Here is a 24482-nt window from a genome sequence, read left to right on the forward strand (position 1 = left end):
TAGGTTGAAAAACGAGGAATGAAGCAAAATCAACAAACAATGAAATTTAAAAAACGGAGAAAGTTCCTAAGTGTATGCCTGTCTCCAAGCGCTGCCCTTTGTCCGCACAGCTCTGGTCCAACAGGTGCTGTCTTAAGTGTCCAACTAGGATCAAGATCAAGTTCCGGTGAGCGAAGACGGCAGGAGAAAAATGCCCCAGGGAGCCGAGCCCCTGGTTTGGGAGGGCACAGCAAACCGCAGCTGTCGCAGGCGCGGCGCTGGCGGGACGAGCGTCGCGGCCCCAGGACCCAGGACCTCAGCGCGCACCCCCGCCTCCCGCCACCCCGACCCAGGCGCGTGCACCGCAGCCGCTCCAGGCGGCCGGCCACCCGGTTACCAGGCAACGAGCTGCCCCTGCGCGAAGCTACTGGGCGGAATGTGTGGGGGAAGGCAGTTGGGAGGAGACCTTGAGCAGCAGGAATGAGCCCGGGTGAGAGAGCCGGCCTGGGGAGTTGTCTCTTGAGGGGGAGCCCTGGGGGGCGGACGGCTAGGAGAGGGCGCCGTGCCCCCCAACCCCGGCCCCGGCGCCCCGACCCTTTCACCCCCAAGGCCGGTCCCTTCTGGAGTGCCGATCTTCCGACTAGCCCCACACCCCTGCTCTCCCCCGGGAGAGAAACACCGCCTCCGTCCCCACGCCCTGCCTTCGCTTCCAGCCTCCGGGGCACCGGGTCCCGCCGCGCTGCGTGGTCCCAGCGCGCCCTCCCGTGGCCGCTTCGGGCGCCCGCGGCCCGAATCGCACGCTTCGCCTCCTTCTCCCAACCAAGCTAAAAGCCCGCCATATGGTTCTGTTACAGAGAAGCATCACGAGGAAGAGGACGAAGTTGACTGCGTTCTCCTTTCAGCGTCCAAGATCCTGAATTCCTCTGACGGGGTAAAGGAAAGTGGTGGGAGTGAAACAGGTAAAATCTCCACGTCAGTGGTGTTTCTCCCTCTTACTATAGACAAGGGGTCCCCTGCCTAAATCCACTGGCCCGACAGGTGCACTTCCAGTACATATGTACTTTGGGTAACTATTATTATGGTACTAAAAACAGCTAACACAGCACACTTACTTTGTGCCAGGTGTTGTTCCAAGCACTTAAGTGTATCAATTCACTTAATCCTCACCACAACCCTATGAAGTAGGTACTACCATCATCCACATTTTATGAGGAAACTGAGGCACAGAGTGATTAACTCCCCAAGGTCACATAGGTGGCAAATGAAAAAGCCAGTATTCAGCAGGGTGGCTCCAGAGTCCAGGCCTTAACCACCATGCTATACTCTACTGCTTCTTGAATATCAAATAAGAATATTTGGGGGCAGATGTTAAAAAGATATAAATTTTTCCAAAAGAAATTACTTTTTACAGTATTTGTGGACTATAGAATATTGTATAGGGAGGATATTTGAAATAACCGAAGTGCTACAATTCCAAGCTCCACATAAATCATGAACAAGATGTGTATAAATACCCAGTTAGGGGTATCATACTGAGAATACTGAAGTTGGACTCACTTCCTTGAGAGAAGCCCAAGGAGGTTACCCACCTCTTGGAAGAGGCTGGTGGTCAGTGTGACATTCCAGGGAAGGAACAGAGCACTCTGGGTAGAAGGCGGTATCTAGAGTGATGCACCAAGTTAGGAGCCCTAGTTGCCCAAAACCCACACGTGACATATGGGGAATCCAGACACGGAGGCACTGAGAGAAGTGACCTGAGATCAGGACAGGATTTCTGCACCTCTCTAAATCCAGGACCTTCACACATGCCATGTCAAGGGCCCTGAAGGAAGAGCTAAAGCAACCACACCTCAGTAGACCAAAGACAACTGGATGCCCCGGGACCATCAGGATAAGCAGCATCTCCAAGGAGGCCAGCAGGACAGTGCCTGACTGGCCAATGCCCCAGTCTTCCGTGCCCCACCATCCATGGGGATATGCAGGCATCCTTGTGCAACAGGAAACCTGAACAGGGAGTAAGAGTCTTCACAGAGAGTTTAGAGGTTGTGTCAGCTCAATATTGACCTCAAAGAAAGCATTTAAGGTGAGAAGAAATTGAGGTACTTTAATTTGGCAAATCACGTGTTCTCTAACATGACTAAGATTTAGGGCTCTGGGGAGAGATGCCAGCATGACAGAAAATGAGGTTACATACACTTATTTAAGAGCCACAGTCTATCTATTTGAGCTGGGGTGCTGCCTTGGATGGCAAAATTAGGAGGTATGACTTTGTTCCCTCCCCTTTTTCCGTTCTCCTATCTACACTTCATTGCCACCATGTGATCCATTCCCTGAGTACTAACCGACAGAATAGTAACCCCATTTGCATAAATAATGCTGAGCTACAAGAAACCCTATAGTATTTCTGAGGTCTCTTTAATTTTATTTTTTTTTTAAGATTTTATTTATTTATTTGACAGAGAGAGACACAGCGAGAGAGGGAACACAAGCAGGGGGAGTGGGAGAGGGAGAAGCAGGCTTCCCGCTGAGCAGGGAGCCCAATGCGGGGCTTGATCCCAGGACCCTGGGATCACGACCTGAGCCAAAGGCAGACGCTTAACGCCTGAGCCACCCAGGCGCCCCTCTTTAATTTTAAAAGAGTAAGTGGTTAGCCTATGTAACCCTTGATTGATTGGAATGGAGATGTGAAGGATACTTTGAGACTTCGAGATATCCAGTGTGCTGTTTTTAGCACCCCTGTTCTACCCAAGTCTTCATTCATTCATCCATCCATTCATTCATCTAACAAATATTTTTGAGCAAGTACTGTCCTAGGTGCTGGGGATCCAACAGAGAACAAAATATGCAAAATACCTGCTCACATGAAGCTTACCTTCTACTGGAAGGAACAAAGGAGATTGTGTGTAATACATCCCATGGAGAAAAGTAAGGCACAGAGGGAGTGGGGGAGTATACAGAGTGTCAGAGGTGGATAGGGAGTGTGCAATTTGATTTTAAATAGGGTGGTAGGAGACCTTACGGGGCAGATCACATCTGAGCAAAGACCTGAAGGAGGTAAAGGAGTAATCAATGCAGATTTCTAGGGAAAGAGCATTCGGGCAGAGAGAACAGCAACAGTGCAGGCCCTGAGGTAGGAGAATGCCTGGCACGTTTGAGGAACAGTTGGTGTGACTGGACCAGAATGAGTAAGGGGAAGGGTAAGATCAGAACGGAAATTGGGGAAGGGGGCACTGTAGTTCCATCTAAGGATCTGGGGGGTTATTCTGCACAAAATGGGAAACATTAAAGAGTTTCGAGCAGCCATCCCTCCCCTCCATTGCAACTGGAAATTTGAAATTTATTGACTCGTCATCATATTGATAATACCCTTGTCTCTGCAGTAGTGATTAGAATAAATATTTCTTGAGCATTTAGTTTGTGCCATGCATTCTGCAAAGGGCTTTACCCACAAACTAGATAACTACTTGTGTTATCCCTCATAGCAAGTGTATGGCAAAGCCAGGATTCAAGCACAGACAGCCTGACCCTATGGCTTCCACGACAAAGCCCCATGCAGACAGCATCACACCTCATTAGGCTTTGTAAAACAGTTCCTTCTAGGAATGAATTTGTGTTGTCATAGCAAAACATTTGACCCTGAGAATGACAAAGCTTTGACTACAGAGTATCTTCTTTTTTTTTTTTTTTTAAGATTTTATTTATTTATTTGAGAGAGAGAGAGAGAGCACGAGAGCGGGGAGGGTCAGAGGGAGAAGCAGACTCCCCGCTGAGCGGGGAGCCCGATGCGGGACTTGATCCCCGGACTCCAGCATCATGACCTGAGCAGAAGGCAGTCTCTTAACCAACTGAACCACCCAGGCGCCCTACAGAGTATCTTCTAACATCCTATATGGAATCATTACTATGTTGCATTTTAAAAACTCATTTGTTCTCCTTCGTCTCTTAGCTACAGGTATGCACTTAATACAGGCATATCTCAGAGATGTTGTGGGTTTGGTTCCAGACCATTGCAATACAGAGAATGTCACAATAAAGTGAGTCAGATGAATTTTTTGGTTTCCCGGTGCATATAAAATTTATGTTTATATTACTGTAGTCTGCTAAGCATGCAATAGCATTATGTCTACTTTTTAAAAATGTACATACCCTAATTAAAAAACACTTTTTTGCTAAAAAATGTTAACCATCATCTAAGCTTTCAGCAAGTTATAGTCACTGATTACAGATCACCATAACAAATATAATAGCGAAAAATTTTGAAATCCTGTGAGAATTACCAAAATGTGACACAGAGACACAAAGTAAGCAGATGCTGTTGGGAAAATGGAACCAACAGACTTGCTCAACACAGGGTTGCCACAGACCTTCAATTTGTAAAGAAATCACAATATTTGCGAAGCACAATAAAACAAGGTGTGCCTGTATGTTGACTAATGGCATAATCCTCTGCAGGTTTCAGAATAAATTCCCCGTATCTTTAATTACTTCAAAAGCCATCCCACTGATAACTATCTTGTTTTTCACTCCTCACATTTAAATATGAGACAGCTAGAGAATTTAATTGAACATAATATGAATACTATTTCTTGCATTCCCAGTAGAGTATCAGCTTCTTCAGGGCTGGGACCCTATCTTCCACTTCGTCCACACACCTCTCAATATTGCATGTTTAGCAAAGACTTAATAAATGATGACCTTTGACGGTGTTCCCCTTCCTGTGCCTATTTGGTAATTTCCCTTCCAATTCTAGAATCACATAATTCTATGTGGTTGATTAAGTATTGCTGAATTTTAAGATTAACTTTCCTTTGGGAATAAGTAGTAGCCAATGTCTCCAAAACTCATAAAAAAACAAAAAGTTATTTTAATAGCCATTAAAAACCGATAAATCCAACTCTCTGCCTATTCTATATCTTCACTGAATCCTCTGAACATTGCAGGAGAAAGCCATTCACTTCTGAGTCATAACATGGATCTCAGTGCTCCTTGGAACACTTTATTGCCCCAGCAAGTGCTTTTTCAAAACTTCTCCAGGATAACTATTTCACTCTTATTGTTTCCTCAATCTCCAAAACCCTTCACCACTACCTCTAAACTCATTAATATAATCTCACACTATATGAAAAAAAAAAGAAGCAATCAGACCCAAACTCCCTGACCCTCATACTTAAAATTTGCTGACCTACCTGCTTGTGTACCCGTATTATCTGCTGTCCCCCATTTCTTGTTTGTCAAGTTTTTATTTAAATTCCGTTTAGTTACCATACAGTGTTATATTCATTTCAGGTGTACAATATAGTGATTCAACACTTCCATACAACACCTGGTGCTGGTCACACAAGTGCATTCTTTAATCCCCATCACCTATTTCACCCATCCCCCACCCCCGGCCCCTCTGGTCACTATCAATCAGTTTGTTCTCTAGAGAATCTGTTTCTTGGTTTGCCTCTTTTTTTCCCCTTTGCTCCTTTGTTTTGTTTCTTAAATTCCACATATGAGTGAAATCATATGGTATTTGTCTTTCTCTGACTGACTTATTTCACTTAGCATAATACTCTCTAGCTCCAGCCATATTATTGCAAATGGCAAGATTTCATTCTTTTTTATAGCTGAGTAGTATTCCATTGTATATGTGTACCACTTCTTCTTTATCCATTTATCAATAGATGAACCACCTGGGCTATTTCCATAATTCGGCTACTGTAGATAATGCTACTATAAACATCAGAGTGCATGTATTCCTTTGAATTAGTATTTTTTTATTCTTTAGGTAAATACCTAGTAGTGCAATTCCTGGATTGTGGGGTAGTTCTATTTTTAAACTTTTGAGGAACTTCCATACCGTTTTCCACAGAGGCTGCACCAGTTTGCATTCCCAATAACTGCAAGAAGATTCCCCTTTCTCCACATTCTCACCAACGCCTGGTGTTTCTCGTGCTGTTGATTGTAGCCATTCTGACAGGTATGAGGTGACGTCTCATTGTAGTTTTGACTTGCATTTCCCTGATGATAAGTGATGTTGAGCATCTTTTCATGTGTCTGTTGGCCATCAGTATGTCTTCTTTGGAAAAATGTCTATTAATGTTAACTGACCATTTTTAAATTAGATTATTTTTGGGGTGTTGAGTTTTATAAGCTTTATAAAATTTATATTTTGGATACTAGTCCTTTTCAGATATGTCATTTGCAAATATCTTCTCCCATTCTGTAGGTTGCCTTTTAGTTTTGTTGATGGTTTCCTTTGCTGTACAAGCTTTTTATTTTGATGTAGTCCTAATAGTTTATTTTGCTTTTGTTTCCCTGGACTCAGGAGAGATACCTAAAAAGAATTTGCTATGGCCAATGTCAAAAAAGTTACTGCCTATGTTCTCTTCTAGGATTTTTATGGTTTCAGATCTCACATTTAGGCCTTTAATCCATTTTGAATTTATTTTTGTTATAGTATAAGAAAGTGGCCCAGTTTCATTCATTTGCATGTAGCTGTCCAGTTTTCCCAACACCATTTGTTGAAGAGACTGTCCTTTTCCCGTTGGATATTCTTTCCTGGTTTGTTGAAGATTAATTGACCATATAATTGTGGGTTTATTTCTCAGTTTGCTATTCTGTTCCATTGATCTATGTGTCTATTTTTGTGCCAGTACCATACTGTCTTGATCACTACAGCTTTGTAATATAACTTGAAGTCTGGAATTGTGATGCCTCCAGCTTTGCTTTTCTTTTTCAAGATTGCTTTGGCTATTCAGGGTCCTTTGTGGTTCCATACAAATTTTAGGATTGCTTGTCCTAGCTCTGTGAAAAATGCTGTTGGTATTTTGATAGGGATTGCATTAAATGTGGAGATTGCTTTGGGTAGTATAGACATATAACTATATTTGTTCTTCCAATCCATGAGCACGGAATGTCTTTCCATTCCCTTGTGTCACCTTCAGTTTCTTTCATCGGTGTTTATTGTTTTTCGAGTACAGGTCTTTCACCACTTTGGTTCAATTTATTCCTAGGTGTCTCATTGTTTGGGGTACAGTTGTAAATGGGATTGATTCCTGAATTTCTCTTCTGCTGCTTCATTATTGATGTATAGAAATGCAACAGATTTCTGTGCATTGATTTTGTATTCTTCAGCTTTACTGAATTGGTTTATCAGTTCTAGCAGTTTTTTGGTGTATTTGTTCAGGTTTTCTATATAGAGTATCATGTCATCTGCAAATAGTGAAAGTTTCATTTCTTCCTTGCCCATCTGGATGCCTTTTATTTCTTTTTGTTGTCTGATTGCTGTGGCTAGGACTTCCAATACTATGTTGAATAAAAGTGGTTCGGTGGACATCCTTGTCTTGTTCCTGACCATAGAGGAAAAGCTCTCAGTTTTTCCCCATTTAGGTTGATATTAGCTGTGGGTTTTTCATATATGGACTTTATTATGTTGAGGTATGTTCCCTCTAAACCTATTTTGTTGATGGTTTTTACCGTGAATGTATGATGTACTTTGTCAGATGCTTTCTCTGCATCAGTTGAAATGACCATATGGTTCTTATCCTTTTTTTATGAACGTGATGTACCATGTTGACTGATTTGAGAATATTGAACCGCCTTTGCAATCCAAGAAGAAATTCCACTTGATCTTGGTGAATGATTTGTTTAATGTATTGATGGATTTGGTTTGCTAATATTTGAGAATTTTTGTATGTATGTTCATCAGGGATATTGGCCTCTAGTTCTCTTTTCAGTGGTGTCTTTATCTGGTTTTGGTATCAGAGTAATGCTGGCCTCATAGAATGAATTTGGAATTTTCCTTCCTTTTCTATTTTTTGGAACAGTTTGAGAAAAATAGGTGTTAAGGACTACTTTTGTCTTGCTGCTTTTAAGATTTTTTCTTTATCACTATATGTTGCAAATTTAATTACAATATGTCTTTGTGTTGGCCTGCTTTTGTTGATTTTGATGGGAGTTCTCTCTGCCTCCTGGATCTGGATGTTGTTTCCTTCCCCAGACTAGGCAAATTTTCAGCTATTATTTCAAATAAATTTTCTGCCCCCTTTTCTCTCTCTCTCTTCTTCTGAGACTCCTATAATATGAATATTATTATCTTTGGTGGAGTCACTGAGTTCCTTAAATCTATTCTCATTTTGCACAATTTTTTTTCTCTTTTGTTCAACTTGATTACTTTTCATTACTCTGTTCTGGGTCATTAATTCATTCCTCTGCTTCTTCCAGCCTGCTGTTCATTGCATCAAGGGTGTTCTATTTTCATTTGTTGCACTCTTCATTTCTGATCATCAGTGAGACTCATCTCTGTGGTAAGGGTCTCACTGATGTCTTCTATTCTGCTCTCAAGCCCAGTGAGTATCCTTATGATCATTGCTTTAAATTCTCCATCAGGCATGTTACTTGTATCTGTTTTGCTTAGACCACTGGCTTTGGCCTTATCTTGTTCTTTCATTTGGGATAAATTCCTGTGTCTTCACATTTTATCTACGTATCTGCTTTCTTTCTGTATTAGAAAAACCAGTTATGTCTTCTGCTCCTGAAAGTAATAGCCTCATGAAGAAGAGGTCATGTAGTTCCCAAGGCCTGGCACTTCAGAGAGTGCCTCTGGTGTGTGCTGCATGCACTCTGCTGTTGTGTTCTGGCTGCTCTATCCTTCAGGCCAGTCATCTGCAGAGTCTTTCCCTGCATGCTGTGGGCAGTGTTTGGTCCCTGGCCTGAATGTGGTGAGTTTGAGCTAGATGTGTTCTGGACTGCTTGTGAAATGAGACCTGTCACCACCTCCACTGGAACTGAGGCCCTACAAAACTTTCTGGTCAGGAGACATGGTGTGGGCAGGGGCTTGCACTGGTCTTCTGGGGGAGGGACCTGCCATGCTGGGACTGAGACAAGCATGTTTGAGAAGGGCAGTTCCACTGCAGCACAGGGCGGTAGGGCTTGGTGTAAGCAAGTTAGGCAGCCAGTGTCTGTGCTGCACTGCTTCCCACAGGTGGCTCTGTGTTTATGCCGAGGGGCGGGGGAGGGAATGGCACTGGCCAGCTCCTTTGTTCCCTCAGAGTTGTTTCTGTGAATGCTGCCTCTCAGGGACATGCTCTGAGAAGAGCAGATAATCTCCTCACTGTGTGCCCCCGGTGCTCTTCAGATGGCTGTTTCCACACTCTCTGCCCCCTTGTTGTTTGCCTGCCTTCTCTCTAGGAGCAGCACAGGGCTGTCTGGGCTCTATCCCAGCCAAGGCTGCTGATGTTTAAAACCCCAGCATTTAAGCCCCACTGATTGCAAAAACTCAATGAATTCAGCCCCTCTCATTTTCTAAGCCAATGGCCTTGGGGAAATGTTCTCCTTGTGCATTCCCCTGTGTGCTCCTCTCTCTCTCCCTCCCTTCTCTGCAACCATGACTCCTTCCGCTGCACAGCAGCTATGATCTGTCTCTCCCCTAAACCACATTTCCACACTTCCTATTTTCTTCGATATGGCCTGTTTTCTTGCTTTAGTTGTGGAGTTTTTTTCTGTCAGTCTTCAGGTTGATTCCTGGGGCATTAGGATGATTTGATAGTTATCTAGTTGTATTCATGGGACAAAGTGAGCCTAGGGTCCTCCTACTCCACCACCATCTTCCTGCTCCTGTTCCTGCTGTCCCCAGTTTCAATGGAAGAATTGTCCCTGCTCAATCAAAGCTCATTTCCTCTTTATCCTAGCTCTCCTGGAATTCTCAGATACTCAGCTTCTGCAATTAACCTCCCTCATTCTCCAGAATTACTCTTCTCCTTTCCTACTACATGATTCCAGCAGGAAGTAGGCATGTTAGAATCTCTCATGGTTAAAAAATTCTTCCTGACCTTTACATCTCTTCTAACATGCACCCTATTCCACTAGGCACCCTATTTCTTTCCACAGTAAAACTCAAAAGAGTTGCCTATACTCAATGCCCACAAATCTTCAAATTCCATTCTCTCTAGCCACTTCATTTGGGTTTTTGTGCCTGTCACTGCACAGAAACTGCCCTTGTCTAGGCTAGCAGTGACATCTGTATTTTCCAATATAGTGTTCATATCCATTCCCCTGAACCAGAGACGGGAATATCCCACTGCCTTTTGATGTCCACTTTGACAACTAACAGGAAACTTAACTTTAACATATCTAAAAGTTTTCCCTAAAACATCTTCCTACTCCATTCTTTTCCATTTTAGTAAATAACATCAGATTTCATCATCCATCTGCTGTCACCAAAAAAAAAAAAAAAAAGACAGGAGTCATCCTTCCTTCATCTCTTCTGGCCACATTTAACCACCTAACAATGCTTTATCTTCAAAACCTATTCTAAATCCACCTATATTTCTCCATCTTCCCTTCTGCCATTCTAGTCCAAGATACCTTTGTCTCTCACTTGGATTACCATAGTAGCCCTGCCATTGCCACCTTATAACCCATTATCATGCAGTAGAGTGACCATAAATGTTTCTTTTCAGATCAAATCATTCTCATGTTTGAAACCCTCTAAAGCTTCCCATTTCACTTAAAATAAAAGCCAAACCACTCAGGTGGCCCACAAGGTCCTACATAATCTAGCCCTGTCTCCCCCTCTGACCTCTAATCATAATGGGCTTCCATCTGCTCATTAAGCCACAGCCATATTGACTTTCCTTCTGTTCTGCAAACACAGATAAGCATGTTATGCTTCAGGACTCTGTCATGTCCTCTGCTCCAAATCTCTTCCTACAGATGTTCACATGGCTGGCCTTTTCTTATCATATGGTACTCTTGGCTGAAGCAAGTGGAACTGCCTTTCTCAAACATGCTTGCCTCAGTTCCAGCATGGCAGGTCCCTCCCCCAGAAGACCAGCATAAACCGCTGCCCACACCATGTTTCCTGACCAGAGAGTTTTGCAGGGCTCAGTTCCAGTGGAGGTCAGATGCGCAGTCCAGAGCACACCTAGCTAAAACTCACCACATTCAGGCCACAGACCAGGCCAGATAGGCCTCTGCCAACCACTTTCTCCAGTCCTGTCCCCATCCTCCCTGTCACATTAGCCTATCCTCTTTGTGTTATTTATCACTATTTGAAAGTATCTTGTTTATTTCTTTGTGTGCTTTTTATTTTCTGCTCATTCTCCAGAACGTAGGTACCGCAAGAGGTTTACAAGTTGTCTTATTTATTGCTGTGTCTCTAGTACCTATAATTTGGCATACCACATACTAGACACTCAATATTTGAATGAATGATGTTGTTGAAGGAATGAATCACTAAATGTGAAATAAACAAAAAAACCCTAAATCATTAACTTTTAAAAATTATTCTAGACTTTCAGATAGAGATTTTAGAGCCAAGGAAGACCTCAGACCTCCCTCCTCCAGTACCAAATGAAATAAACAAAAGAAAAAAAAATTAGAAAACCAGCAAAAACTTCACCAGCAGCACCTGAAGGACATAAAATTGGAAAATAGAGGCCAAAAGTAAAGACAGAAGATTCTGGCAAGGCAAACTACTGACTGGCTTCTGACTTTCAGAAGCAATAAAACAAGTCAAAATCCTGAAAATACTCATTAATGCCCCTCCCACTGTTAATACAAAATGTGAATACAAAAAGAGGAAATACTTGTGTCTTCCTTTCTGCTGATTGGGCTTTAGGTGGGTAGAGAGGAGCAGCTAGGAGAATAGATAAGTAAACCTGGACACTGATCAACAGGGGCTTACTTTGCTCTGAGGAAAGAAGTTCTGAGTAGGGCTGCCATTGGCTCATGGGTGCCTTTGCATGGATTAGAGAAAGGTATATCAGACTCTAGGTATATGCAAACCCACATAGGGTACCGGTTAGCTGAGTGTAGTGGAGCATGGGACACATCTCAGCCCACATTTATCTTTTGGCCAGGAGCCCTTGTGTAGTGAACAACCTTTACAATCTTACGTGGCAGTCCTAGTTCCAGGACTCCATACTGAACTAAGAGAATGATCCCAATCAAGAGAATATCTCCCTAGGGTAATAAGATATATCTCCTCTAGATTTCTAACCAGTCTCAGGGAACAACAACAAAATGGCAGCGATCACATCCTCCAATGGAGGCTTCACACAGCTCCAAATGATGTCTCTTCCCCCAGACCCCCTCACCTAATTTTTAGGCTATAGAAAATGGATAGTAAAACACCCTGGCCCTGAAACCATATTTCAGAGGGACAGACCAATGTACTCCAAGAAGCATGTCAAGAGAAAACATCTACAGTATGTCAAAGAAAACAAATTCTGAGCAGAGTTGCTCAGGTTGCACTGAGCCATATGAAAAGAAGCATCATGGTAACTGCAATCATACGATGGTCAAAAAAGAAGGAAGAGATGGAGGGAGGGAAATATATGTAGAAGCAGTGTGTAAATCTCATGTTCTTTCTTTAAAATCTTGTATTTGCTATATCCCTTTACCAAGTCTTTAAATTTCTTTTGACCCATACTTCGTACTCAGTTTTAGCAAAAGAAATACTGTACTTAGCCTTCAATTTGCAAGTCCTCCTAATGAGACAAAAGAAACCTGTGTGGAAACGGGAAGCTGGTGCTGTAGATGCAGAAAGGAGATGGAATTCTGAACAGTAAATCCATTAAAAATAAAGTTGACAGCTGAAAATATTTATAATAATAATGTTCTATCTTTGTGTTTAAAATGTAAAGCATCATAAAACATCACAGTGTAAAAATAATGTAATAAGCAAATATCATGAAAAGTGGGAAGTAAATGTGAGAGCAAGTATAATGCTAATTTTCTCATCATTTACTCCCCTTCTTGGCAAGGACTAAATCAACACTGAATACAGTGGAAGTACACGTTATTAAAAAACATAAAAATTCCAATCTCTTAGTCCTCATGATATATTTTCATTAGCTTAAAGGGGTCTTATAGGAAATAATCTTTCACGTAGTGAAAAAAATCTGAACAATAGTGATAATTTCAACTAATTGCAGTTTTCTTTATTCTATTAAAAGAAACACAAATTTAATGCTACTTATCAAAAGTAACATGTATAATATTATCCCACTGTTCTAAAATAATTTCTTTTTTTCTGCATATATGCATAGAGAGCTGACTGAAAGGAGAGTACCTAAAATTCATAATGGTTAATTCTGGGTGGTGGGGTTCTAGGTAATATATTGGTTTTGATTTACAATTTGAGTTCATTTAGAAGTTGTCTTAGAGTCTGAAAAACTTTGGGATGCCTTGTTGCATTCGTCCAGATCTCACTTGAGTTTTGTTTTGTCTTTTAATCTCTCTGAGATGAACAATTCAGACTATTGTTTTATTCCTAGTAAGATGCAAAGCTGAGCAATACCCAAACAGACTCACTGTCCCTCCCTGCCCTCCGATGAAGGTGGGATTCTTCAGTTGACCAAATAGCTCCAAGCTCTGAACCAAAGTTGCTCTCTCAGTGTGGAAGGGCCAGATGGCAAATGGGGGCTGGAGGGGGGGGTGCCTATACTTTGCAACCAGCTCCTATAACATCTGGCAGACTGTCATTCCAAATGAGGGATGTGCTGACCTCTTTTAAAAACTTCTCTTAGGGCAGAAATTGTCAGCCTAGGGGAACATTCCATCATAACTCTCATTTCATTTGAGACGCTGAGTGTTTTTTAAATTATTTAATAAAAATTTACAAAGCAAGCAAAAAACCTATTTGGACAAAGAGGGATATAAGTCAGGAAATTTGCAAACAGTTTATAGTCTCTCCCCTGTTACATATCTTTAATCTATTTTCTAGGAAGGAACACATGGGTTTTTATAGTATTTTGCTTAAGAGCATTACAAAAATTATGCTCTGTAAGTCCAATTTGTTTTCCATGATGAGGAAAAACAGCACATGGCCATTTCATAGACACTGAGACCTACACAGTACTTTGTCAAAGGTATCCCACAACAGGATTATTAGTTGTTTGTTTTTTTAAATGCAGTTTATATTGCAGAAACAAAGATAATTGAGTTTTTGAGAGTTCCAAGTTTGACATTACAAGTTAATGGTTTATTATAAAAGTAAAACCACTATTACAATCTCAAGTGAAAATTATTTAAGCCACGTGAAAATTATTTCTTGGGCGCCTGGGTGGCTCAGTTGGTTAAGCGACTGCCTTCGGCTCAGGTCGTGAACCCAGAGTCCTGGGATCGAGTCCTACATCGGGCTCTCGGCTCAGCGGGGAGCCTGCTTCTCCCTCTGACCCTCTCCCCTCTCATGCTTTCTCACTCTCTCATTCTCTCTCTGTCTCTCAAATAAATAAATAAAATCTTTTTTAAAAAAAAGGAAAATTATTTCTTGATCTTATTATGTGACTAGCATTGGGTTCTTCCTAATGTGAACATCAAAATTCTCATTATCTCTGTCTCACTATCCAAGAAAGTTAGGAGACTACTTTCTATTACAGTTGTTTAAAAATAAAACTTAAGAATTAGATCATATGGTTTTTCAATTTTGCTTTTTAGAATATGGCTGCATATCAGAATCAGAACATCAAATCCAACCACAATCAGCACTGAAAGTAAGTTCATTTTCATTTCATTTTTTTTTCTCCAAAGCTGTGTAAAGGCTGATCTCTTTCAGAATAAATACTTCCAAAATTCACGTGGATTTTCCACAAAAATCTTCATGAAAATACATTGGAGAATTAGCAAGAATGACTAAGAATGTAAGTCATTTGACCCTCATGTGATCATTTCTGGTAATAGGCAACTTTGGGGGATATATATAAAAAGAAATAATAGCAAGTTCAAAATGGTTCAATTTCATACCATGCTTAATTTTATTATAGGCCCTTCAGCACCAACTGGAATCATTTCAGGCTCTCCGAATACAGACTTTGCAGAATGTTAGCATGGTATGTTTCTTTTAATCTCTACATGGGAAATATCCAAACTTAAGATATCATCCCACATTTCTAAGCTAATGATCACTAGCCAACTGATTAGTTCATGTAGAATGTAATAAAATAAGAATATTCCAGGCTCAAAATTTGTTTGGGGGAAACTACATTCTATTATCGTTGAATTTGGATATGAGCCAAAAAGAAATAGTACTCACTGATTTTTTTTTAAATGTATGTTTAAAGTGCTACCTATATATAGTTTACAAATGGGAACTCTCATTATAAGTGAGATGAAATCTAACTCAAATCCACCTAGGGAAAAAGTGTATCTTATTAGTGCAGGTAACTGAAAACCCTAGGGACAAGTTCACCTGGCGATGGCTTAATCCATATGATCAGGACTTCGGTCATCAGGAACCCATCTCACTCCTTATTTTGGTTTTGCTTTCCACTATACTGGATTCTCAGACTCCATGTGGTCGCCAAAGGGCTGCTAGAAGCGCTAGGCTTTTATCCTTCCAGATTTCAATCAGCGAAGAGACCATGCTCTTTTCTTCCTTAAGAGTTTATACTGAAGTGCTTGGACTGATTCTGACTGCCTGAGATTGGTTCATATGCAATCCTTGAACAAATCACTGTTGAAAGGAAGGCAGTGTTCTGACTGGTTAGCTCTCAGTCACGTGCAGCTGGAAGTGGGATCACCAAAGGCACATGGACTTTATCCAGAACAAATAAGAGATAGTATTAACAGAAGGATAGGGTAGGGATATTGGTGGTACATAACACAACACATACTCACTAAAGCCCAATATAAACTTCATCCTAATATTCTTATACTAAAAGCAGGTGCAGGGAAGTGGCAAGAGAAGACAAACTCCTCCTGAGGGTGATCGAATAGATTCAGTTCTGATGACAGAGATCAAAAGTCTCTGCTTTATTCAACAATATAAAAATCAAACATCCAAAATTACTTGAATATAGTTCATAAAATTTTATTGCTTTACTAAAGTAAGTTTTCCTGATTTTACAATCATATAATAAAGACATAATTTTCTTTAAAAATTCCTTTAATGATAGAGATTATTATAAATTAAATACATGTATTTTATATTCTACATGATGGAAAAGAATTTTTATGTCCAGGAAATTTAAAGGTATCTTTGAATTATAGTATCTGTGATTCCTATACATTCATAAGTTTATAAATCTGAAATAAAATTCTAACATTATCAATTTATCTTTTAAAGGTACAGTCTGAAATCAGTGAAATCTTGAACAAAAGTATTATTGAAGTAGAAAACCCACAATATAGCTCAGAAAAAAATCTAGTATTTGGCACATGCATCGAAAAAGCTTTGGTATGTTATTCTGTACAAAACTATTTCTATATTTAGTCACTTCAAAAATGTTACCACAACCATTTTATCTTCACCTTTATATTCTTAACCTTCTTCATGGGTCAAATGGACTGTCAGAGGAATACCTAAAAGATTCCCAAGTACATTGAAATATAAGGCAGTTTTTTTTTAGCCTGTCTATCCACTTAGGAATTTTTCTACTTTTAGGATTGACCAAGACCTGAGGTGAATTCTCTAGAAACAGGCTGGAACCAGAGTCACTCTGTCTACACTGATTAGAACTCGCATTTCTAGAATAGTCACAGCCCTAGAATCATCTGAAATAGGAATGCAAGCTAAGGTTGACAAACAGCCCGGAAGTGGAAATATTCATTTCCCTTAAACTTCCTATTGCATTTGACCTATTGCTTCTATCTTCCCCATCTATCTACAGTGGTCTCCTAAGGGATTCTAAATTTCTATTTCTGATATTGAAGGGTTGACCCATGTATGTCACCCTCTGAGGAAATAAGTATAATTTCTAAGCAAATTGTGAAGACCAGAGTTACAGATCTCAAAATAACTGTTGTTAGATTTTTCTGGAGAAAATGAGTCATATTCATTAGGCCTCTTTGCCTGTAGAAATGGATAAAATGTTCATCTGGGTTATAAAAATAAACCCTCCACAAAATATTTTCTTGATTTGCTTGTCATGTGGCAAATGATATAGTACATTTATAGTGTGCTTTTTATTGTCACTAGCCTATAGAGAATCAAAAAGAAATCCTTTCTATGGAGAAAATTCATCATTTTGAGGAGTCCAACACTATTCATTCAACAGAAGAAAACTTCAGCAGTGATATTGTTAACAGTCTCTGTCAAGGTGTAGATATTCCATCCCAGATACATTTCAAGGACCTATTAACTCAGAGAACTTCAACAGATAATTCAGCTTCAAACATAATTATGAACCCTTCAGAAAATTCTGACATGTTGAAGAATTATAATAACCCTTATAGTTTTCTACCTCATGCACCTCAAAATATGATGCCTCAAGCTGATACAGTAATTCTGGATAAATCCAAAATTACCGAGCCTTTCCTCAAGCATGGATTCTGTGAAAATTTAGATGATATCTGCCGTTCTATCAAACAAATGAAGGAAGAACTACAAAAGTCACATGATAGAGAACTGGCACTTACAAATGAACTTCAAACTTTAAAAACTGACACAAATGTTCCAAGAAATGGTAAATATGACCTGTCCCCCAGTCACAAGGAAAAAATTAACTTTATTAAGGAAGAAAATATAGAAAGTAACTTAAATGAAGATATAAAATCAAAGAGAATTGCAGAATTAGAAGCATTAGTAAACAAATTACTACCATTCAGGGAAACAGTGTCAAAATTCCATGTGAATTTTTGCAGGAAATGTAAAAGGTTATCCAAGAGTGAAATGCACAGGGGAAAGAGAAATGAGAAAAACAGTAAGGAAATTCCTATCACTGGCAAGAATATTACAGATTTAAAATTCCATTCCAGAGTTCCAAGACATACACTGTCATTCTTTGACCCAACAAAATATGAAATGAAAGACAAAGAAACACAACCACTAATATTAAAACAAGGACCAATAATGTTTGAAAATGAGAAAACATCCAAAGTCAATTCTGTTACTGAGCAGTGTGTTGCAAAAATTCAGTACTTACAGAATTACCTAAAAGAATCTATGCAGATACAGAAAAAAGTAACAGAACTGGAGAATAAAAATCTAACCCTTAAGACCAAAATAAAACCTCTTGTGTTTACTACACAGTCTCTGATACAGAAAATTGAAACATATGAAAAGCAACTTAAGAATTTGGTTGAAGAAAAGAATGCTATTCAGTCCAAGTTAATTAAAACAGAAGAAGATGGTAAAGAATGTCTTAAAGAATTGAAAAAAATAATTAGTAAATATAATGTTCTTGTAGGACAAAATAAAACTCTAGAGGAAAAAAATAGTCAACTTTCTTCGGAGAAGCAACAAATGATAGAAACATTAGATCAACTAAAAAGTAAGGAACACAAAACTCAAAATGATATGGCCATAGTCAATAATGAAAATAATCGAATGAGTATAGAAATGGAATCAATGAAAACAAATATTCTATTGATACGAGATGAAAAGGAAATGCTAGAGAAAAAAACATACCAGCTTCTAAAGGAAAGAAGCTCAGTTGAAAATGAACTGAAGGAACACCAACTAGAGATAATGCAGCTAAAAGAGAAAGAAAGGTTGGCAAAAACTGAACAAGAGACACTTCTTCAAATAATAGAAACAGTTAAAAGTGAAAAACTTAATCTTGAAACAACATTACAAGAATCCATTGCTGCTAGACAAATGATGGAAAGAGAAATTGAGAATATTCAAACATACCAATCCACTGCAGAGGAGAATTTTCTGAAAGAAATAAAAAATGCAAAATCAGAAGCAAGTATTTATAAGAATAGTTTGTCAGAAATGGGCACTGAATGTGAAATGTTATCAAAAATGGTAATGGAAATTAAAACAGATAATCAGATTCTAAAAGAAGAACTAAAAAAACATAGTAAAGAAAATATAAAATTTGAAAACAGCATCAGTAGACTTGCAGAAGATAAAATACTTTTAGAAAACTATGTAAGAAGTATAGAAAACGAAAGGGATACCTTAGAATTTGAGATGCGGAATCTTCAAAGAGATTATTTAAATCTAAGTGAAAAAGTCTGTAGTCCACAGAGTGACCTATCAAAAAAGGGTTATATTTCAAGAAGAGAGAAATTCCATTTTGACAACTGTGATACTTATGAAGACACTTCTGGTCCTAGGAGTAGGCCTTTGGCTCCTGATTTGAAAGGTATGTAATATTGCAGTGGATTAGTAGAGATGTGTTTAAGATTTTTTTCACCTATTGGGCACTAGCCAGAGTACAGTAATAAGAAGGAAACTTTTAAGATGAATACAATTTATTCTTGTAAGATTTGTATCCAATTTATTATCTATTGGAATTATTTAGGACCTTTGCTCTTTTGGGGCGCCTGAGTGGCTCAGTTGGTTAAGTGTCTGTTTCTTGATCTCAGCTCAGGTCTTGATCTCAGGGTCATGAGTTCAAGCCCTACATTGGGCTCCACACTGGGCATGGAGCCTACTTTAAAAAAAAAAAAAAAAGGAATTTTGCTCTTTTGATGAAACTCATGTTGTTATTTTATTTATATTACTTCTATACATTGTATATGCACACAGCAACTTTGGCAGGGAGCGGGGTTTTTGTTTCTGTTTTTGAAGTATACTTGGCACTCCCACATTAAAAAATTCTTTTTTTTCCAGGAATTCCAAGTCAACTGTATCAATTGCTTCCATCCAAGATATGTAAATAAATTTCTAAAATCAATGTTTCAAAATCCTCTGTCCAGTACTTTTTTCTCCACAAATTATTTTTTTAATTAATAATTAGAGAAAGAGAGAGTGCTGGGGGGGGCGGTGCGAGGAGGGATAGAGGGAGAGAGAGAATCTCAAGCAGACTCCCCACCAAGAGCAGAGCCCAATGTGGGGCCTGATCTCAGGACCCTGAGATCATGACCTGAGCTGAAATCAAGAGTTGGATGCTTAACTGACTGAGCCACCCAGGTGCCCCCTCCACAAAATTATTTTAAATTCACTTTTACATAGGATTATAATTACCTTGTAATTAGAGTAATTTTTTAATTAGAAACTGCAATTAGGTATATATTTTTATATTGTCAAGAACTGTGAACAGCCTTGAGATTTCACTGAACTTATAAGCTAATGTTGGTCTGACAGTTTCATGGATTCTAGTGGAAGACATGAGAGTCCTGGGTCAGGGATAAAGAACAGTTTGTTGCTCACAGCAATAGCAGTAGCCAGAACACCAGCACTTTTGCATTGATTCTCCAAGCCCTAATTCCTATATGCAGCATGAAAAGGGTCACACAGCATGTTGCATTACCAGAGAGAACTCTGAACTTAGGGAACCCAAATCTTTTATGAGTGCAGTAAGCATGCCTATGCCTCCCCTTTGCTCTTGATGGAATCATTACCCTTATTATATAGGACAGTTACCATACTTGTCCTTGCTCCAGAGGAGACACTGTCTTTAGCTTCCAAGACTGATTGCTATACAAATAAACTGGTTGAATTTTGTCAAATGCTTTTCCTGCATTTACCAAAGTGATCATGTGGGGTTTTTTTTCTCCCTTTAATCTGTAAATATGGTAATTACATTTATTAATTTTAAAACATTACACCAACCTTGCATTCCTGGGATAAACTTCACTAGGTTATATATTACCCTTTTAATACATACTCCTGGATTCAATTCAATAATATTTTGTTAAAGATTTCTCCTTCTATGTTCAGAAAAATATTAGTCTCTATGTTATTTTCTTTAATGTCTTTGCCTGGTTTTGGTATCAGGAAAATCTGGCTTTATAAAATGTGTTGGGAAAGGTTCCCTCCTCCTCCATTTTCTGGAAGTATTAGTGTAGGATTGGTTATTGATATTATTTATTCCTTAAGTACATAATAGAATTGACCAGAGAGCCTGGAGTTTTCTAAACAGGAAGGTTTTACATTGCAAAATCAATTTCATTCATGGATATAGAACTATTGAAATTTTCTATCTCTTCTTGAGTCAATTTTGACTATGTGTATGTTCTGAAGAATTTGTACATTACGTATATGTTCTCAGACACATTGGCATAAAGTTGGTCAAAAGACTGTATTATCTTTTTAATGTCCAGAGGACATATAGTAATGTCCCATTTTTAATTTCTGACATTGGTAATTTAGGGATACTCCTTTTTTCTTGAACAGTTTTTCTAGAGTTCAGTTGATTTTATTGCTTTTTTCAAAAATCAGTTTTTTATTAATACTTCCTCTATTAACTTTGCTATTTTTAATCCATTGATTTCTGTTCTGTTTATTTTGGTCTTAATTTGCTCTTTCCCTAGTTTCTTAAGGTGGAAGATCAGGTTATTGGCTTGGAAAATTTATTTTTCTCTATAATATACATTTAAAGCTACAACTTATCCTCCAACCACTGCATTCGCTGTATCATACAAACTTTAATATGTTTTCAATTTCATTCAGTTCACAATATTTTCTCTTTCCCCTATGACTTATTCTTTGACATAATGGAATATTTAGAAGTGAGTTGCTAAATTTCCAACTCTGGAGATTTTCAGGTGTTTTCTGTTACTGATTTCTAATTTAATTCTATTGTGATCAAAGAACAGTACAATTTATCTTTTTACACTTACTGAACTTATTTTACTGCCCAGAATATGGTCTGTGTTGGTCGATGTTTCACACTAACTTGAAAAGAATGTATATTCCGCTGTTGTTGGGTGGAGTGTTCTAAAAATGTCAACTAAGGAAAGGCTGTTGACAGTGCTGATAAAATCTATATCCTTACTGATCTTCTACTTGTTCCAATAATTACTATAGAAGAATAGAGAAATAGGTTTGTCCATTCTATCAGTTTTTGTTTCATATGTTTTAAAGTTCTTTTATGTGTACACTTTCATGTCCTGTTAGTGAATTAATCCCTTTATTATTACAAAATGAGCCCATTTATCCCTGGTGATTCTCCTTATTCTAATGTCTTTGATTGATACTAATATAGGCCCTCCAGTTGTCTTTAGACTTGTGTTTGCATAGTATTTTTGCTTCATTTTACTTTTATATTTATAATGGTGAGTCAGTAGTAGAAATTTTTCATAGTCAGATCATAAATATATACCATGAAAAATTGATGACAAAATCCTGAAAATCAAACATAATGAGGGTGGTTCCAGTCCAATATGGTGATGTAGGAAGACCCTGAACTCACAGCCTTCATGGAACACACCAAATTAAACCTATTTATAGAACAGTTCCTCCTGGAGAAAAACTGAGGGTCAACTGAACAGCTTCTGCACAACAAAAGAGAACGGCAGTAGGGAACAGCAAGAGAGACAGAGACATGGTAACAAAGGGAAATCGCACCCCTGATGTTGTAAACTGCAGTGGAAGGGATGATGCTGAGGGGCCAAGAACTGATTCCTCTGTCCTTGGGCACAGGAAGAAAAAAACAAAACAAAACAAAACAAACAACAACAACAAAAACCTGGCAGTGTAAAAGAGCAACTAGCATATAAAAGAGACAGTTCTAGAACTCTGCCAACTCATGGAGGAGGTGGGGGGAATGCTTTCCAAGTCATAGGGACTGAAGAATGACAGGTTTACATTCCCTCTCCACCTTAAAAGCACAGATGAGAGCAGAGTCTGGTTGCCGTAACTGACTGGCCACCTCAGTAAGCTCTGGGACCACAAGCACACACCAGCCCCAGTTGTGCTGGGACACAGAAAAAAAGCTATGGCTTAAAAGGGAAAAAGAGGGGTGCCTGGGTGGCTCCGTCAGTTGAGCAGCCAGCTCTTGATTTCAGCTCAGGTCATGATCTCAGGGTCCTGGACTGGAGCCCCATGTGGAGTCCGTGCTCAGTGGGGAGTCTTCTTGAGATTCTCCCTCTCTCTCTCTCTCCCTGTGCCCTTCCCCCCCACACTTGCACTTGCTCTCTGTCTCTCTCTAAAATAAATCTTTAAAATAAAAATAAAAATAAAGTAAAAGGGGAAAGGAACTGCAGGAACACTCCCTGGATCAGAGGGACTGGCTCAACACCTCAGCAAACCCTGGAACTGCAAGCCCACACTAGCCCCAGTTGCACCTGGGCATGGGGGGAAAAATTAAATTTAAAAAACAAAAACAAAAACGCTTTTTTATATTTGTTTTTGCCTTTTATTTCTATTCTATTTCTTTTTTTTTCTTTTTCCCTCTTTTTCCCTTTTTTTTCTTTAAAAAGATAAAGTTTAAAATTGCATCTAGCATATAAAAGAGCCAGCACTAGAACTCCACCAGATGACTAGGGGAGCTGCTGGAACACTCTCTGGGTGGGAGGGTCTGGTGGATATAGTTTACGCTTCCCCCTTGAAAGCATGGACCAGTGCATGGTCCAGGCACCCTAGCTGACCTGCCGCCTCAGTGAGCCCTAGACCCGTAGCCCACATAAGCACCAGCCATCCCACCAAGGCAGCCAAAGGACAGTGCACACCAGGACACACCTGGTTAGCATTCACTACAGCTCCACCCTTGACACCAAGGTGACACAGGTGCAAAGCACCCTAGAACACAAGAGGCCCACACCACTCTGGCTTCAAACAGCTTATCAGGGCACCCCAGGTGCAAAGCACTCCAGAACCTTGCAGTTGATGTCTGCCTCAGACCCAGCTGTCTGACAGGGTGCCCCCTGCACAGAGCATCCTAGAAACCCCGGCCAGTGCTTGCATTGGTTTCAGCCACCCCACAGGGCACCCCCTATGCAAAGCACCCCAGAACACACCTGCCTGTACCAGACGCAGTTCCAGTTGCCTGGCCGGAGGACCCTCCACACTGAGAACATTGGTGCACCCTGGCTTGCACCCAGTTCAGCTTTAGCTGTCCTGCGAAGGCACCCCCTATGCAGAGCATCCCAGGATCTCCTGGCCTGTACCCCATCTCAACTCTAGCTATCTCTTTACAGATAGTCCTGGAACACCCATTTATATCTACTTCAGCTTCACTATCCTGCCAAGGTGTCCTCTGTATACAGAGACCCAACCACCGCCCCCCCCATCACCACCACATGCCTCCACTTCAGTTCAGCTGTGCTGCCAGGGCATCCTCGTGCAGTGAGCTCAGGGACCTGCTGGCCTAACATAACCACCTAGGCTTCAGCTCCCCTCCAGCTTTGGGCACACCTTACTCAGAGCAGCCCAGGGCACCCCAGCTTATACCCACATCAGCTTCAGCTCTCCTGTCAGGGTGCCATCAACACAAAGAATCTTGGGACACTTTGGGTTGTGTCTACTTCAGCTTCCGCTGCCCTGCTGGACCTAAAGACACATACAAACTGAAAGTGAAGGGATGGAAAAACAGTTACCATGCAAATGGATGTTGGGGAGGGGGGGAGCCAGAGTAGCAATATTTATATCACACAGAATAGACTTTAAAACAAAGACTGTAACAAGAGACAAAGAAGGGTATTACTTACATAATGATAAAGGGATCAAACCAACAAGAGGATATAACAATTGTAAATATCTACACATCCAACACAGGAACACTTAAAGCAAATATTAACAAAGAGAAAAATTGACAGTAATGCAATAACAGTAAGGGATTTTAACACCCCACTTACATCAGTGGATAGATCATCCAGACAGAAAATCCATAAGCAACTGTCTTGTAATGACACATTAGACCAAGCAGACACAACATACACAGAACATTCCACCCAAAAAC

The 24482-nt window shown here is 39.8% G+C and overlaps 1 protein-coding gene and 1 long non-coding RNA gene across 2 annotated transcripts in view; one reads left to right on the top strand and one right to left on the bottom strand.

Annotated features, from left to right (window-relative positions):
- The window catches only part of LOC144381424 (uncharacterized), a 131268-nt gene extending 112378 nt beyond the window's left edge, over positions 1-18890 (bottom strand). Inside the window, exons 1-2 of the long non-coding RNA XR_013446661.1 lie at positions 18814-18890; positions 18542-18565 (exon numbers count right to left, since the gene is read on the bottom strand). This is a non-coding gene — a long non-coding RNA (uncharacterized LOC144381424). The remainder of the gene's footprint in view (positions 1-18541; positions 18566-18813) is intronic.
- On the top strand, positions 78-19009 carry CCDC110 (coiled-coil domain containing 110). Its single transcript, XM_036070587.2, has 6 exons — positions 78-469; positions 834-938; positions 14407-14462; positions 14733-14798; positions 16034-16144; positions 16886-19009. The coding sequence occupies exons 1-6, from the start codon at positions 460-462 to the stop codon at positions 19007-19009; spliced, it is 2472 nt and encodes an 823-aa protein (XP_035926480.2). The 5' UTR covers positions 78-459.
- Positions 19010-24482: the final 5473 nt, after the last annotated feature.

Source organism: Halichoerus grypus, chromosome 3, assembly GCF_964656455.1.
Source record: "Halichoerus grypus chromosome 3, mHalGry1.hap1.1, whole genome shotgun sequence".
In the NCBI taxonomy this organism is placed as follows: Eukaryota; Metazoa; Chordata; class Mammalia; order Carnivora; family Phocidae; genus Halichoerus; species Halichoerus grypus.